The sequence below is a fragment of the Enoplosus armatus genome, chromosome 4, assembly GCF_043641665.1.
Source record: "Enoplosus armatus isolate fEnoArm2 chromosome 4, fEnoArm2.hap1, whole genome shotgun sequence".
NCBI classification, from domain to species: domain Eukaryota; kingdom Metazoa; phylum Chordata; class Actinopteri; order Centrarchiformes; family Enoplosidae; genus Enoplosus; species Enoplosus armatus.
This window is the reverse complement of record NC_092183.1, coordinates 22704861-22720281: the sequence shown is the minus strand read 5'-3', so window position 1 is coordinate 22720281 and position 15421 is coordinate 22704861. Positions and strand designations below refer to the sequence as shown.

General features: G+C 41.3%; 1 protein-coding gene across 1 annotated transcript; it reads right to left on the bottom strand.

Moving 5' to 3' along the window:
* Positions 1-678: 678 nt before the first annotated feature.
* Positions 679-14815, bottom strand: LOC139284615 (tetraspanin-15). The gene is made up of 8 exons (XM_070904951.1): positions 14723-14815; positions 10691-10876; positions 9095-9169; positions 8812-8907; positions 5946-6059; positions 4301-4351; positions 3084-3200; positions 679-1014 (listed from the first exon to the last, which is right to left on the bottom strand). Exons 1-8 carry the CDS (start codon positions 14807-14809, stop codon positions 679-681), a joined length of 1062 nt encoding a protein of 353 aa, XP_070761052.1. The 5' UTR covers positions 14810-14815.
* Between the last annotated feature and the right edge of the window lie 606 nt (positions 14816-15421).

The window sequence follows — 15421 nt, the reverse complement described above, 5'->3', positions numbered from 1 at the left end:
TAAAAATGGAATAGACTGAAGCCCCCCTGATGAGAGCCTAACATGTAAACTGAGTTTTTCTGTTTGTTTTTTTTGTTTTTTAACTTACTTCATATACAGTACAAAACATGCATCCCATGTTATTCCACAACTATCAGTCTTACAATGTACACCGATTGCACAAAATCAAATTGAAATCATCATAAAAAAAAATAATACACAAACTGTATACATCCGTCACAGACGCTACACGCAAGACATACTTGGCTATTCCTATTTCTCCGACACCGAAAACATCTTTTCAAGCTACCATTAATTTATACACCAAATAGTACTGTCCTCTGACTACTGGGCTATTTTCAAAACAGCCTGAGGTAAGCTTTAGCACATGAGACATAGCTCAATTTCAAAGGCTAAGGAAATTAAATAAAATGTGATATAATGCCATGAATCCTTGAATATCAACCATCACAAACAAGACAAAAGAAATGTTTATAAACGGCCAATGTTGCGTGTTGTTCTTCGTCAACAAAGTGCCAAAGTACTTCTGATCCCTTTAGCTGACCAAATTTTTCTGAATCCAATGACTGACAGGTTCAACCATTACGTAGTGCAACACAAATCCAACAAATGCAATGATCACAATAAGAGAAAAAAAGGTAAAAACCCAAAAGGCAAGAAAGGGCAAAAAAAAAACGCTCAGTGTTCCCTTTTCTGCTTTCGGCCAATGTCCACCTCGTCCAGCCCGGTGGCCGACCTGGACTGCTGCATTTCTCGGAGCTGAGCGTGCGTGCGAGGCGGCTGCTTCTTCAGCTTCTGCAAGTGAACGTCAATGGGGTCGAGCTCGGGCTCAGACACGGGGACGGGCAGGTAGCCGCCGTCCCTCGGCAGGCACATACACCAGCCGGCGCCGGCCAGATCCAGCTCGCTGTACTCCACCTCGGTCTTCTTAAGCTTGAAGTCCACCATGTCGGCCGACTCGCTCATGTCCACCAGCAGGTTCCAGAAGACGCAGCTCAGGATGATGCCCAGCAGCTGCAGGGAGATGCGGGACCTTGTTAACACAAATACTCTCACTGCGCCTAGCGTCATGGGGAATCATGAGCCTCATCTGAACGGCAGTGGACAGTTACCTTTAATATTGACTCATTTATTATTATTGTTTCATTAATCAATTCATTGCGTCCAAGAATGTCAAACCATTTAAGTCATGTATACACATATTTACACAAATTATTATCAATTAATTTTCCGTCACTGACTGATTCATCATTTCAGCAGCAGGCCTTAGATCAATCAGCCATCAGGACAGTAAGTGCAGGGAAAACAAGTGCAACAAGAAAACCTGCAGCTTTGGTCCCGTGTTGAGACGAGCTACAGTGATAGGATGAAGTGCTATGGAGTGGCGCCTTTGGTTGTGGGAGTAAAAATCTCACTCACTTCTCCATAGACATTGTTAGGTGCCGTGAAACAATAAAAACGTGAACGATATAATTTAAGGTGACATGAAATGGGAATACAGAATGTGGAGAAACACTTTCAGAACCAGTGGAACCTCCCATATGCTGTACAGGCAGCACAGGCGTTAAGCCCTGCAGATCAATGCATCTTGTGATCAATTTAGTGAGGGACTGACAGTCTGAAGAATAGCCACACCTATTCAATATATTGCATTTGCTGTATATAATAACTAGAGATGTCCCGAGCCGATCCTAAGGATCAGTATCAGTATCAGTATCGGTATTCTTTACTGCGTTAGTTCATCTCAGCCTGCTGGTGTTGCAGCGCCGCTCTTCTTAATGACATCCAGCCTCTACAAGCATTTCACTGCTTATGGGAGTGAAAATGTGAGAGTGTGAAAAATGATTTGGTGGCACCGGTGTGTGACTCTGTTCAGACACTCAGGTTGGCAAAATACAAAGATTCGCTGATCTCCAGCGCTAACAAATCCGTCATCACTCCTCTCTTATCATCAAAGAGCAAAATATTCAGATAGCGCTAAGTGAGAAGCTGCGCAGTTAATATGTTGCCAGTGGCGTCATGTCGGCTCCTGCTAATTAACATGAACTCTGCGAGTAACTTGACGGAAATGAAATGAAACTGATTTGTGTGTCTGTACTTTTTCATGGAGGTAAAAGCATCACTCTGTAACTCCACTGTACAACCGCGAGTGGGCCGAGTGATGTAGTCCCAACAGCTCCAACAGAGTGAGGGGTCTCCTCTCTAGTTGATCACTTCACGTCAGGACTCTTGGAGATTTAAGCTTATAATAGTTTTGAATCAGGAGCCTCAGTGTTTGGATCGGGTAGCTCGTGAACAACAAGTTGTGTCAGCTGTTTCACTATGTCTGGTGATTTAATCAACATTTAGACAATATAAGTTTCAGATCTGACAACATATATAACTCAGATCTGTGTGAGGGAAATCCCTAATAACAGAACTGCAATCTTTCTCTAACAGGTGTTTTACGGTGGATGAAATGTCTACAATTATTCTATTTATGCAGCTGTTTTAGAGAATGATAAGAATAACAAACTTTGTTTATACAGCACTTTTCAAAACAAAGTCACAAAGTGCTTTACACGGTTGAACCAGTATTAAAACATTTCAGGAGTGAGCCAAATAAAATGGAATAAAATAACAACAATAATAAGACAGATAAGTAGAGAAAAGCAATTATTGTAATTAGTCCTCTCTGAGGGGGCTGTGATAAGTCTAAATGTATGCATGGGAAGACATGGACATTGTGAGGTGTACAAGACGAATTCAGATTTACCAAAAGGTACAAAGTAAACTGTCAAAAACTGAGCGAAAGAAAGTGTTTTGAAAACTTATTTCAATCAATTTAGTTTTTGCTGACGATGTTAAGTCTTCTGGCAGTGCTAAATCAGGTTGTTTATGCAGCATAGAAATTGTGAATTATTTGCCAGGCGGTGTTGTTGGGAGGAAAATTGAAATGTGAATGAGCTTCCAGAAATGTTCACAGGAAGTGGGGAGTTTTCGGTTTAAATACCAAGGCTGAGTTGGAGAGGTGCATTTGGTTGGAAAGAGGGCTTCAAACCCGGTTCAGTTCCAGTGAGTCGGTGCTGTGAGTTTTAAATTACCTGGGGCAGCCCAATGGCACAGCAGAGTGCGATGGTTATTCCAATGTTGTCACTCATCCAGAGGTTGACTGCATGGATGCAGCCTCGCACATGGATCTCCTCAAGCAGGGTTTCACGCTGATACACAGACCAGAGGAAGACAACAAGAGGAAAGTTCTTTAAAGTCAAACTGAGCAGCCACTGCCACTAAACACTCCAAGGTAGCCACACACAGAAGTATTTCACTGGAAAAACTAGATGCTTGAGGATGGAAAAACAAATGAGTCGATTAGCATCACAGCATCTTCTTGCCACTCCCTGCCATCTGGCAACAACACACCATAACTGTAAATGTTTGGAAATGACATGCCTGTACATTAGACATTAGGCAGTCAATACACTTTTATTTAAATACTCTTTCAGTGATGTTTTGTCATAAAAACTTCCTCTAAGGTTCTCTGAGAGCATCAGTTCCTTGGTCAGCAACAAGTACATAACAGAGCACCATGCAAATGCTTTTATAAGTGTTACAGCCATGAAACACTAGATAACAAAGTAAAAACATCATACACTGCAGGGAGGATGCTGTCGAATGGATGCACCAAGAATTTGTTGTCATTTGTTTATAATGTTGTAGCCGCTGCCTGAACGCTGACTGGTCACACAACATTACTAAAGTTACATTTTTTGGGGTTTAATGGGCAGGTACTGGTATTCTTCATAAAATACCAGTCAAAAGTGTCTCCCGAAGTCTTTACTGAAAAAAACAGAGTGGTGCCGAATCAGCTGCCAAGCTGCAAGAATTAATGGTGTCAGGGAATGTCATGATGGGGAGCTCAGACAGTCTGAAAACTGCTGACTGCCAGAGACAATCATGACGGCTACTTAAAGAGCCTGACAGGAGAGTGTGTGAGTATCTATCTATCTATCTCTTAAATTCGAACCATATTGTCCATCCCTAACACTGCATACTCACGATAACAACCGAAATCAATGAGATTCAATAAAACCGATGTCAAACATAATTACAGTGAAGATGTGATTTGGGCTGCAACTATTTTCTCAATTAACAGATTCATTGTTGCAGCTCCAACAGGAACTTGTGTTGTGACACCAGACATTATCCCAGAGAAGAAATGAACCATTAGTCCAAAAATGTTACCATAACCCTCATTGTGTTAGGAGTAGATACAAAAACTGATAAAAATGTGTCTACAACCACCAGTTTTTCCTCTTACCTCTTCCTTCAGAGTCCCGGAACCACATAGAGTGTTGATGACCTCCCCTACCTGTGCAAAGAGTCAAGATTTAGAGTCAGAGACAAGCTTTTAACTGAGCTAACATGACCAGAGGCAACACCATGGGGACATATGTGAAAGCAATGCTCCTCACAAGGGGGCTGTTCCTTCCCCTGCTGCCAGCCAGAGTGTGAACTTTCCAAAATGGCTTCAGCCCTGACAGGTAGGAACTGATAACAGCAGAAACCTAGCTCTGGAAGCTACGTGTGTGTGAGCGAGCATTGGATGATTCGGTCATTAATTTCTCCAGCACAGCTCCACTGCTTCCAGAGACCCTATCAGTGCTTTGAGCTGAGGGACAGGAGTGATACCTGGCATATGTGCCAGTGGAGGGGGGCACGGGGGACCAACAATTCATTTAAAGAGAGAAATCTCCCAAAGGCCATACACCTTTGAATCACAGCATGTCTTCTGTTAGCAGGACGGGATGCTTCTCTCACACAACCAATTAGGTCTCTGTTGTGGAGATAATACGTTACTCTTCTTGCTTTGATCAAGCAGGAGACATCACTAAATCTGTGTGGATCACATGGGATCAATACTTGCTAATTACCTGGCTTCTCAAGAGTTCGGATCGGAAGTCTATGTAAACAGAGAGAGGCGAATTTCATCGATTTACAGTCTAGTTTGTGCATGTTGTCCAAGCAACCAAGCATGCACAAATTTCATGTGCTCCAGATTCCAGATGATTCGTTGCTAACTACCTGTCTGAAAAGGTGGCGAGGGAATTTAAGCAGAATGAGAACGAAACAAAAGTGTCCATTACAGCTTTAGTTTGTGTTGTTGTTACGACACTTCCTGTTAAATAAATCCAGGCTTGAACTGTAGTTTCTTGGGGTGGTTTCACACCTAACCTGTTATTGGTTGCGGTTTCAGCTAACGTTTGGTTTAGTTCAATTAGTCTGGTGTGAAAGCTGCCAATCAAACTGCAGACTTGACAAACTGAGCGGGACCACAAGAAAAGGAGGGTTATGGTCACAGACGGTGCAGTTCACTGATGGTGTGAAAGCAAAGCAGACCAACCACAGGATTAAGATACAGTGGGATAAACCATGATAAACCACCTTTAAATGATCTGCTCATCATGAAACAGTGACGCGACCATACGATCCGTAAGCGCTGTGTACCCTATAATTGTGCAAGATTACTTGGTAACCACGGTAACACAAACGTGCATCCACACACGAATGCAGGGATTTTACCAGACAGTCAAAAGGAGTTCAAACAAATGCGTGTTGAGCATGTGTCCTACTCTGTGTCCCATTGTCCTGTTTCTTTGTCTTAACTGTACAGTATTTCAATATTAATAATGCCCATAATCAATTATTTATTGGTGAGCACCAGAAAAGACACATAAGGTGAAGTAATGTGCTGCATGACTTGCTGTCAGTCCCTGGAACCCAATGTGGGTTCATGTAGTCTTCCTGAATCTTTCTGACCAAAACTAAAAGGCCACGTAGCTTTTCCTCCCCTTGATCTGGAGGTGTGAAAGCATTTATAGGAAGTGCTACAAACAGCTGGTGCCGATGCTTCATGGGATTGTATGTGAAGGTCCGTTTGTTCTACGTGTGTTGCCAGCACTCACCTTGCGGCGACAACAGGTATATGGAACCCCACAGGCTAGTGGACCAGTGCCATTGCAGAAATGGTACTGGTTGACTCCCCAGTCCTTGTACTCGTCCCCTCCACAACATGAAAACTGGAAACCAGAACAGCACGAGGACAAGGAAATTAGGAACCAAGCATGCCATCAAAACAAAGGCTCATCTCAAATTAAAATGTGAAAACAACAACAAGCTCAAGTTCTTTCAAACCTCTGAAATGAAACAACCCACTGAGTTACAGCTTCTGTTGTGCAAATGACGCCTCTGTTGCACCTCAGAGTTGAGCCGGCGCTCACTCACCATGTTGTCCCCTTACCACCCCACCCAGAGAGACAAATCATCTTTTCCTTGCCAATTCCAACAGCAAACTAAAGTCGATGTGGAGACGTCAAAACATGCGCTCAAGATGCGGCGTTTCTGGCAATCAATTAAAGGCTATCATTTTAAAGTACTTCACAGAGAAAATTCAATCAAGTGTCAACATGATGAGACCTTTCCTAGACGGTGAAGGACATCTCTATCTCTGCGGTCGTTTGACCTCAGCCGCATGCTGTGATACCAGGAACCACACTGGCTGTGCAGATAAGACATTTCTACAAGCAGTGGGGGAAAAAAGAAAAAGAAAGGGCCGACACAAGGCAGGAAGCAGTAAGCAGGATTTATTGCCCTTTCAAATGATGTAGGTGATGAAAAAACAGTAAGTATCTCTGGATAGAAAGGCTCCAAACTATACGACTGGTAATTGAGAGACAAGAGACCATTTTCTTTCTTTAGACTTCTTAATACAAAACGAACAATCCTAGGTCTACTTTCCCAAACGAAGAGAACCGCCAGGGGGGAAAAAAAAAACTTTCAGTGCATCCATTCACTCACTACCCTGAACATAAACTAGAGCAAGGAGTGGCTCCCATACAGCAGTCAGTCGGATGAAAACGAAATAAAAAGCAAATGTGTATTAAGCACATTCAATACAAATAGTAAATCATATTAATGAGGAGAATTATGATGGCAGAATAGCAACAACAATGTGAAAGCCGAGACGCGCCTGTGTCACGAAATGAAGCAGGCAGAATTAAACAAGATTATTATTCCTTTGCTGTGTAACTGAGCGTGGTGCACATTTCTACCAGAATTAATGTCCAAAAGCTCATAGAATTTTTGCGCCTCGTAGCGCTGTAGCCCAGGTAGAAGATGACTCCACCGCGGTAGTTGAGTTTATCTTGACTCACTCTCAGTGCGCCTGCTTTGTCATGATAACAGTGAAATTTCACATTCATCTTAGGCCTTGGTTTGGAGTTGGGTCCAGAGCATTGTGCGCTGAGATGGTGCGCCTAGTCCAGAGTCGGCGCTGTGTGGAACAAATTGCTTCCCAAGACCTTGGGGAGGGGGGGCCCGACATGAATTTCACTGGATCAGTCCCTTCCAGAATACTTTTCCACTTTCTCCGCAGAGCTGCAGCGTTTCTTCAAGGTCGACAATTCTGTCGCTGTGGCTTGATAATGCTTCCTTATGATCAGTAATGTGACGGCCGTGGTCCTTCAGAGTTTATTGACAGAGTCTGCAAAGGGATGATGATGGGTCACCAGTAGCATTACCCATCTTGACTTTGGTAGCCGTCGTCTTCCCGGCAGTGCGGTGGCTTGTTCTTTCTTTGTCCAAAAAGTATGACTCATTGTTTCTCTTAAAGACTTAAAAGATGAAGCAGTGTAGGCGAGAATATCAATGTGCTTTTGAAGTTGAGTAATGTAAAAGTAGCGAAGCACGGGAGCCTCCCTTAGGCATGTCTACCTCTCTCTCATGCTAACCCCCTTCTAAGTCCCCTTCCAAGAGACTAATTTCTGAGCTCACGGTCAAAGGTTAAACACCCATTACAGCCAATACTGTTTTGGAGTTCAAGTTCACTGAACCCCTGCAGTATATGCTTCAGTGGGGCCGATGTCAGTTCTACTGTTATTGCTCAGATGAAATATGTATCTCAAACAGAGCACAAGACACATTTCCACAATACCCACTTGCGGCATTGTCCTTTTATTTATGTATTCTCTTGATACTGCAGGCTACCACAACTAAATGTTTTCCCCCTGCATTGTTTCTGCAGCTCCAACTCCATCCAGACCAACACACAACACTTTATTTTGCTGTTCTAAAAAGATACCTACAGATTTCCTACAGTCTGTTTTTATTAAAGCAAAATGGTGCAGAGTGGTCTGTCCTTCTTTAAAGAACCACCTTTGATCCAGCCACACGAACCATAATACTGAATAATCACATTGGGGGTCCTGTTACTTTATCTGACAGATCAAGTAGTTCGCTCATTGTTGGATATCTTCAGTATGTCACGAAAGGATAATGTGCCAAAAGGATTTGAAGGGGCAGGTTTTTGGGTGGTTACAGGCTTTTCTTTTAATGGACACCATGCCACAACAGTAAGAGCATCTGTGACGAAGCAGATGGACTATATATATATACAACACTAACTGGAAATAAAGAAATAGAAAGAAATAATACTGAGATAAACAAACGTGTCATGTGTGATATGAAATGACCAGCTTGGTGCTAAACTGGCGGGATGAAAATGCAGGATAACAAACCTGTGTGACCAAGTGACAAATCTCAAGTCTACAATGAAACTCTGAATAATGCACAATGACATCTCCTGAGAGCATCAAGCTGTAGATAACCCCTTGCTGGTACAACCCACATGTTTTCCCACACTTATGTATAATACCATAACTTTACAACAATACCTGTATGTACATTTTAATAATTATTACTGTCCACAAATAGAAGAAATCTCCCAAAACATTTCCTGTCTGTCCATATTTTCTAAATAAAACATCATACTACCTTTTGTTGCACATAGTCCAAGATGTTTTTGAAGTCCAGATCATCGTAGTAGTGTTTAATTCCTTCTCGTATACTGCTCTGAAACAAGGCAGACGTCTAGATAAAATGGAGAGAGGAAAAAACAGAGGAGAGGTGGCCATCGTTACGAGCGCTGACAAAGACGATGCCAGTCAGAAAGTACAGTGAAAAAGTAGTGACCCGACTGTGGCTGGGGGCTACCATTAGGGCTAATATGTAGGAGTGTACAGGACGTGTGAACATGTAACACAAATAAGACGTTTACCTTCTTTTCAAAGATGAGAGCCGCGGTGAGCGCAACTGCCTGGAGAAGCAGCAATACGCAGAGAACGCAGAGGAACTGTGGAGGGAGAAAGATGACAGATTCATACAGCGTTCCCTTGGTAAATATTTAGCAGCGGTGCACCAACACACCAAGTAAACGACTTACATTGCTACCAAATCCAAATGAACTTGATGCTCCTTCATTTTGCAATGATAGTGATTTTACTGCATATGTGAGTGAAAATGAGAGTGTACCGATGAGAAAATATTTTTTGCTAACTCAATACCAACGCTAACGCTCATTAGCAAAGAGCAGTGTACGAAACATTCAGGTAGCAGCTTTAAAACTGTATTTTTTGGTTTTCCGAGAGAAAAGACCCTGGCTATTGTCTGGTTGTGTGCCCTCTGCGAGCCGGTGTTAGCACTTGGCCAAAAATAATTTATGAGGGAAGAACCTCCACTCTGCGACACAACAGTACCATTAACATCAAGTAGATTTGAGTGTTACTGTAGTACCAACAACTCCAACAGTGCGATACGTCTTCCCCAGAAAAACCATCAGCTGATCAGGGTAACAACAATTTCAGTTGTTGAGTTGTCCCACTTAAACTTTCATTCATTCATTTATAGTTTTGAACCACGACCACTCCAGTATTCCAAGCTGTTACATAGCTGTAGCTGTTATATCTTTTGCAGCTATGTACAGAATTATTTTTATGTATAGGGATCATCTTATAAACACTTTGTTTTCAGGATGAATTAAGTTCTATCTAATCACATTTTGTGTCATTTAGGCAAATATAAGTATCAGATTGGACTCAATATTAAAAGGAAAAAAAGACCACGAGCAAGACTTCCCTAGATACAACTGCTACTATTAATGGAATATTCGTTTTTTAAAATGATAGGAACCTGAGTTTAACTAAGCTTGGTTTAACCAACCTACCAGTGCTGAGAGAAGCAAATGTCAGCACACGTATACGTTTCCCAGTGAGTAACATTGACTTTATGGCTTCCTCAGTAGGAAATGCGGTCCTCGTCCTCTTCATCAAAGCCTAAGCTGAGACATCACCGACTTCCTCTTATTGCTAACTTTAATCCTCTTTTTCAGTTCAGGTTATTTAGCTAAAGCTAATTAGATAGTGGCATAACAACCACAATAACATATCCATGCTCCCTCTCAGCTCTGTCTCTGTAATTGACAAAACCAACAGCTGTGCTTTTGCATTTGAGGTGAAAAAAAAAATGCATCCAAAGTGATCACAGATTTAAATGTTTTATGAACGGCTGCTGTTGTGCAAACTTTGAACACACTTTATATTTCTCAGTTTGGATGTGTGTGTAATTTCTACTAATGTATATGTTTGTAGAGGTACAATGTATGTTTAATTCTTTACCTCCCTGATTTTATAATTCAGTTGACCACCCAAATTGTATACAATTCTGACCCTTAACATTGCACACACACACACACACACACACACACACACACACACACACACACATATACATCATGTACAACAAATTCTTAAAAGGACATGTGATCACCCACCCCCTCCTCCTCCTCCTCCTCTTCCTCTTCCTCTATCATCCCTACCATGTGCAGCAGGGTTCTGTTGTCCCTGAGGGATCCAACCATGCCCACCACCGACACTGTAAACATCACCAGGCCCAGCAGGATGAGCACCACAGCAGGAGCCAGGAAAAGGCCCTCCAGGGTTCGATTCTTCTGCCTTTCCACTTCGGCATACACCCCCACGCACAGCACACAAAGACCCATCAGCTGGGGAGGGGGGAGAGACACAGAGCGGGTTCATGAGATAAAAACCTTCACAATCCTCAGTATGAAGAACAAACAGTGTTAAGCTTTGTGAACTATATATCAAGTCTCATAAGACTTTTGGGATGTAGCATTTGTGTGAAGATTACAGACACGCAGTCGTTTTAATATTTTGTTGAGACAATTTCTTTCCTTCTATTTTCCGGTTCCCTTTACCCTTCCTCTTGCTTCTGGTTTTAAGAATGATAAGAATTATCATGCCGTTTTCTCTCTCTCCCTCTCATTTGAAAATTCTTTTAATGGGATTTGTTGCTTCGTAAAGCAGGATAAGGCTGCAGTCCATATAAACTGCAACCATATCCACTTTGTGAAATTATGCAGTGAATGAAGAGGGTGGGACATGCCCTCCCTCATCGCAGGAGATTCAGACAGGATAAGATTCCTGATTGGATGTGCAACAAACCTGTGATGACATCATCATCATCATCATCATCATGCAGTATGCAACAAATGGTGGCACCAGATAATATGGTTTAGATGACAGTGGGGCGATTTAGTCAGAAAAATGTGGAATAAAAAAACGCAATTAGTGACTGATTGTCTTTAATTGTTGCCATTGACTTTAAGTCAGTTGTGATTTCTGTCTTACTGTGTTTGGTTTAACAACTCCACCAATCTGATGGGGACAGCAATGACATCAGTACATCAATTTTCCCAATTTCGATTCCTTTCGTCATTTTGTGATTAAATCGCTGCAACAAATAGCTGGATATGTTCTGTTCAGATATTTTGGGTCTTCTGCGTTATGTAACACTAACGACCATGCTCTGATTTTACAGCCAACACTTTCCAGTCTAGTTCAAGCGTTGATTCAGGGGTCATTCTTACCACATCACAGTGCACCACAAGAATTCCTGAAATAAGTGATCTTTCAGGCATGAAAGATGTATTTATTATGCATACAGGTTTGGATGCTTGTGTGTCCTAGCACACCAAAACCCCCAAAATGTGCTGAAGCTGCCCTGAGTGCTCACATCATGCTGGGGAAAGGCTACAAAATGTGAAAGGATGATTAGGGGGACAGGAAATAGAAAAATGGGGATAAAATGTGGTGTTGCTGTAATATCACTGCATCATCACAACCACGATCACCTCCAAAAGAAAATCACTCTTTGGTGAAACTACAAGCTACTCATAGATATCTGAAATGTGCCACTGGGCCCCAACAAGAGACTGTAAATGTAAAGTAAATGCAGTTGATTACTTTCCACCACTGCATCTCAGTGTGCTCGATCACAGTGCCTCACAGTGAATCACTGGCATAAAGAACATGACATTATTGGTTGGTAATTAGCAAGACTAACCAAATGTAACCCTCTCAGAGCACATGTTGACAAATTTGTCAAAAAGGAAAATGTCGCACCGCTGTTTCTTATTTAACTAACCCTCTTCCCTGCAATTGATTTTCAATTGCAAACAGAGGCAATCTGCCTCAAGAGTAGGGTCCATCTATTTCAACTCCATAAAGCATTGGCAGGTGCATTTGGCCTGGTTCCCACATCCAATGCCAGCCTTCCTACCTTCGCTACAGTAATGAAGATAAGAAACAGACTTTGTGGAAAAGGTTCTGATGTCAACCCGAAATTAAACATAAAACTTTGAAGAATTGCTAGCGTAATATCAGTCTTGCAGTGGAAGGGTTTGTTACTTAGATCCCAATGGGTTCTGACAATGCCCACGACTGTGCTGAAAGGTGACGCTGTGAAAAAGACTAAAACCTGTGTGTGTGTGTGTTCAAGCCTGTTTTACAGTAAGGATGGCTTTTGAAGATGACAATTATTATTTTGTAATACTCTACTACAATGTTCAATATAATTGCTTAATAATATAGTATGATTGTAACTAACCTTGATTAAAAAAAAAGAAAATCAAGCAGACCTATTCATATTGCACTGGATGTAGCAGTTATTCCCACTGGACACCTGCAGCTTTATCCCTGTCATAAGAATCCCACTTAAACTGACATTAATCAAACTTAACATTACAACAATAAAGATAGCTTTAATGAAGTCTACACCGTTAGCTTGGGGCTAAAAGGAGCTTTTGTCTGTTGAGCAGAGCCACACTGTCCTAAATCACAGCAGAGATAGCAGAGGGGAGAGGCAGATCATGTGAAAGGGACTCTGAAGTGCTAATGGAATCAAACTACTGATGTTTTGGAGTCATATTCAATAATGTGCTTTAGGGTGTGTGTGTGTGTGTGTATATATATATATTCGACAAACACAGACAGTCTGGCAGATTGGTGATGGTGCAAATTGAACATTATTCCGACAGTGTTCCTGGAGCATGAAACATGAAGCCAGACAAAACACAGGGGTTTGTAAGTGGGGCGATCATTCATATTCACTTCTTAATGGCCTGGCAAGGCCCAACAAACACACGACCAAAGTTCTGTCTATGAGTAGATAATTTATTTGGCTGCCAAAGTGCCTGGTGGCATGGACACACTCTCCAGCCACAACCAAATTTTACCAAATGTATTAACTCTCTTCTTAGATACGTGTAGCTTTATAAAACTGTGTAACCGTGTTATGAGGGGACTAACTGTAATGCTGTGCTCGATGTCACCCTTGTTTGAAACTGTGCCTCACCTTGGCCGTCCCACTGAAAATGGCAACTTCAGCGGTAACTTTGGGCTAAGCACAGTTTTGCTTAGCCTAAAGTTACCATAAAATTAAAACAGCGGACAGTGATGAGCAGTGAAATGTCGCTGAAATAAAGGCTCACCTTATTCCACATTAACCAGACTGCTCTGAACATGCCAGGACCAGATTTTAAAACAGAATTTGGAATAATAGCCTCTGTACAAGAAAACTACCCATTTTCATGGTTAACATAACCTTTCAGATAGCTATGCATCAAGGGTATAACTATATGAATGATCAATATATAATTTACTCTAAAGTATATGATTCATTTTACTCATAATATGACCCTGAATTGGTTGAATGGCCAACAAAAGCGCCTTTCAGCCTGCTCCCATTTCTGTCGGCAAAACTATTTACCCACATTATCGTCCCTTTAACTGGATCCAACGCCCTGCACCACCGTGCTGTTTGCTAGCCAGTGATCGCTGTGTATTGTTGAAATGCCTATTAAAATTATTAATATCTCAATATGCTGTTTTATCATTACAGTGCCGGCAAATTATTGTATTACTAATGGATTAAAATTTAGGAGGATGCATGGTGTCTGAAGTGGTGATGTCTGTCTTAAACTAACCATTCACCAGCTAGCTAGTACCCAGAGAATTCCTCACCAAATCCCTTTAGAAAATAAGGCAACTTAATTTTGTATTGCCCAAGAAGAAATACACAACGTTGTAATCATAATGTATGCCTTATTTTCTATCCATAATAGAATTCTGGTAAATACGGAATGCGTACTATCCAACACGGTAAATAATTCCGATAAAATCTCAGATATAGCCCGTCTCACGCTGTCACGGTATTTAGGCGGCAGTTAGCTAGAGTTGGGGGTGAATGCATGTTTTAGATTGAAATTTTAATCGAAAGAGTCGTGGTTGTTGTTTGGGATATATGCCGAAATCTACAGCAGATCGTATAGATCCGCATTATACCTGAAGTTATGTTCTAAAGCGTGTGTATGTGCCTGGACCTAGATCGTGCCTTTAAACGCAAGTGTTTTGAATGAAGTTTGGAGAGATGACTCATTTATGCTACTGGGTGGCTCGCGTCTACTACAATTAGCAGACACCGTTGCAGCTTAAACGAACTTATTATGGCGCATAGAACGATGGTGTCAATAAACTGACCAGAAACTTACCGAGAAGAGCATTGAGTAGATATTTAAGGTAAATTTGATGAAGTAGTAGAAGTGGTTGGTTTTCCTCAATTCAGAGTAGGACGGCATGGCTGCTCGTATGTGTAAAGCTAGCCAGCAAGCTAGCTAGCTATCCTTCGTTTAGTTCAGGCAATATCAAAATAATATTAATGAAAAGTAAAATATTGTTAAGAGAGCTAACTGAATTTTAAATATGAAGCAGCACTCATTTCTCTCATAGTATTGTGGGTAGCCACCGAAACAAAACCATTTCCGTGCGGCCGGCCAGTCCACGCTTTGTTTTGACTACATTCTTAAAGGGGCAGTGTACACATCCTCATTATTTAATTGGATTTAGCTGCTACAGTTCATTTGTAAAACAATGGTGAGTTTAGTTTCAGCTATTATAGCAGTTACTTGTTACATTTACATTCTCAATGTTTGTTGTTGGTCAGAAAGCAACCTGTATTTTGACATTGAGGTCAGAAGTAATAGATCAGTCCCTGTAGTGTCAAAAACAACAAAACAAGAACTTTCGAAGACACAGAGGACAAACATCTGCTTATAAAAAAACGTTAAATAATTAATAAATAAATAAATAAAAATTGGATTTATTATTTTTGGATGAATTTATTTTTTAAAAATTAAACAGGAATGAAGGAATAGAGTAAATAAAGAATCTGGGTCATAGTAGTAACAAAT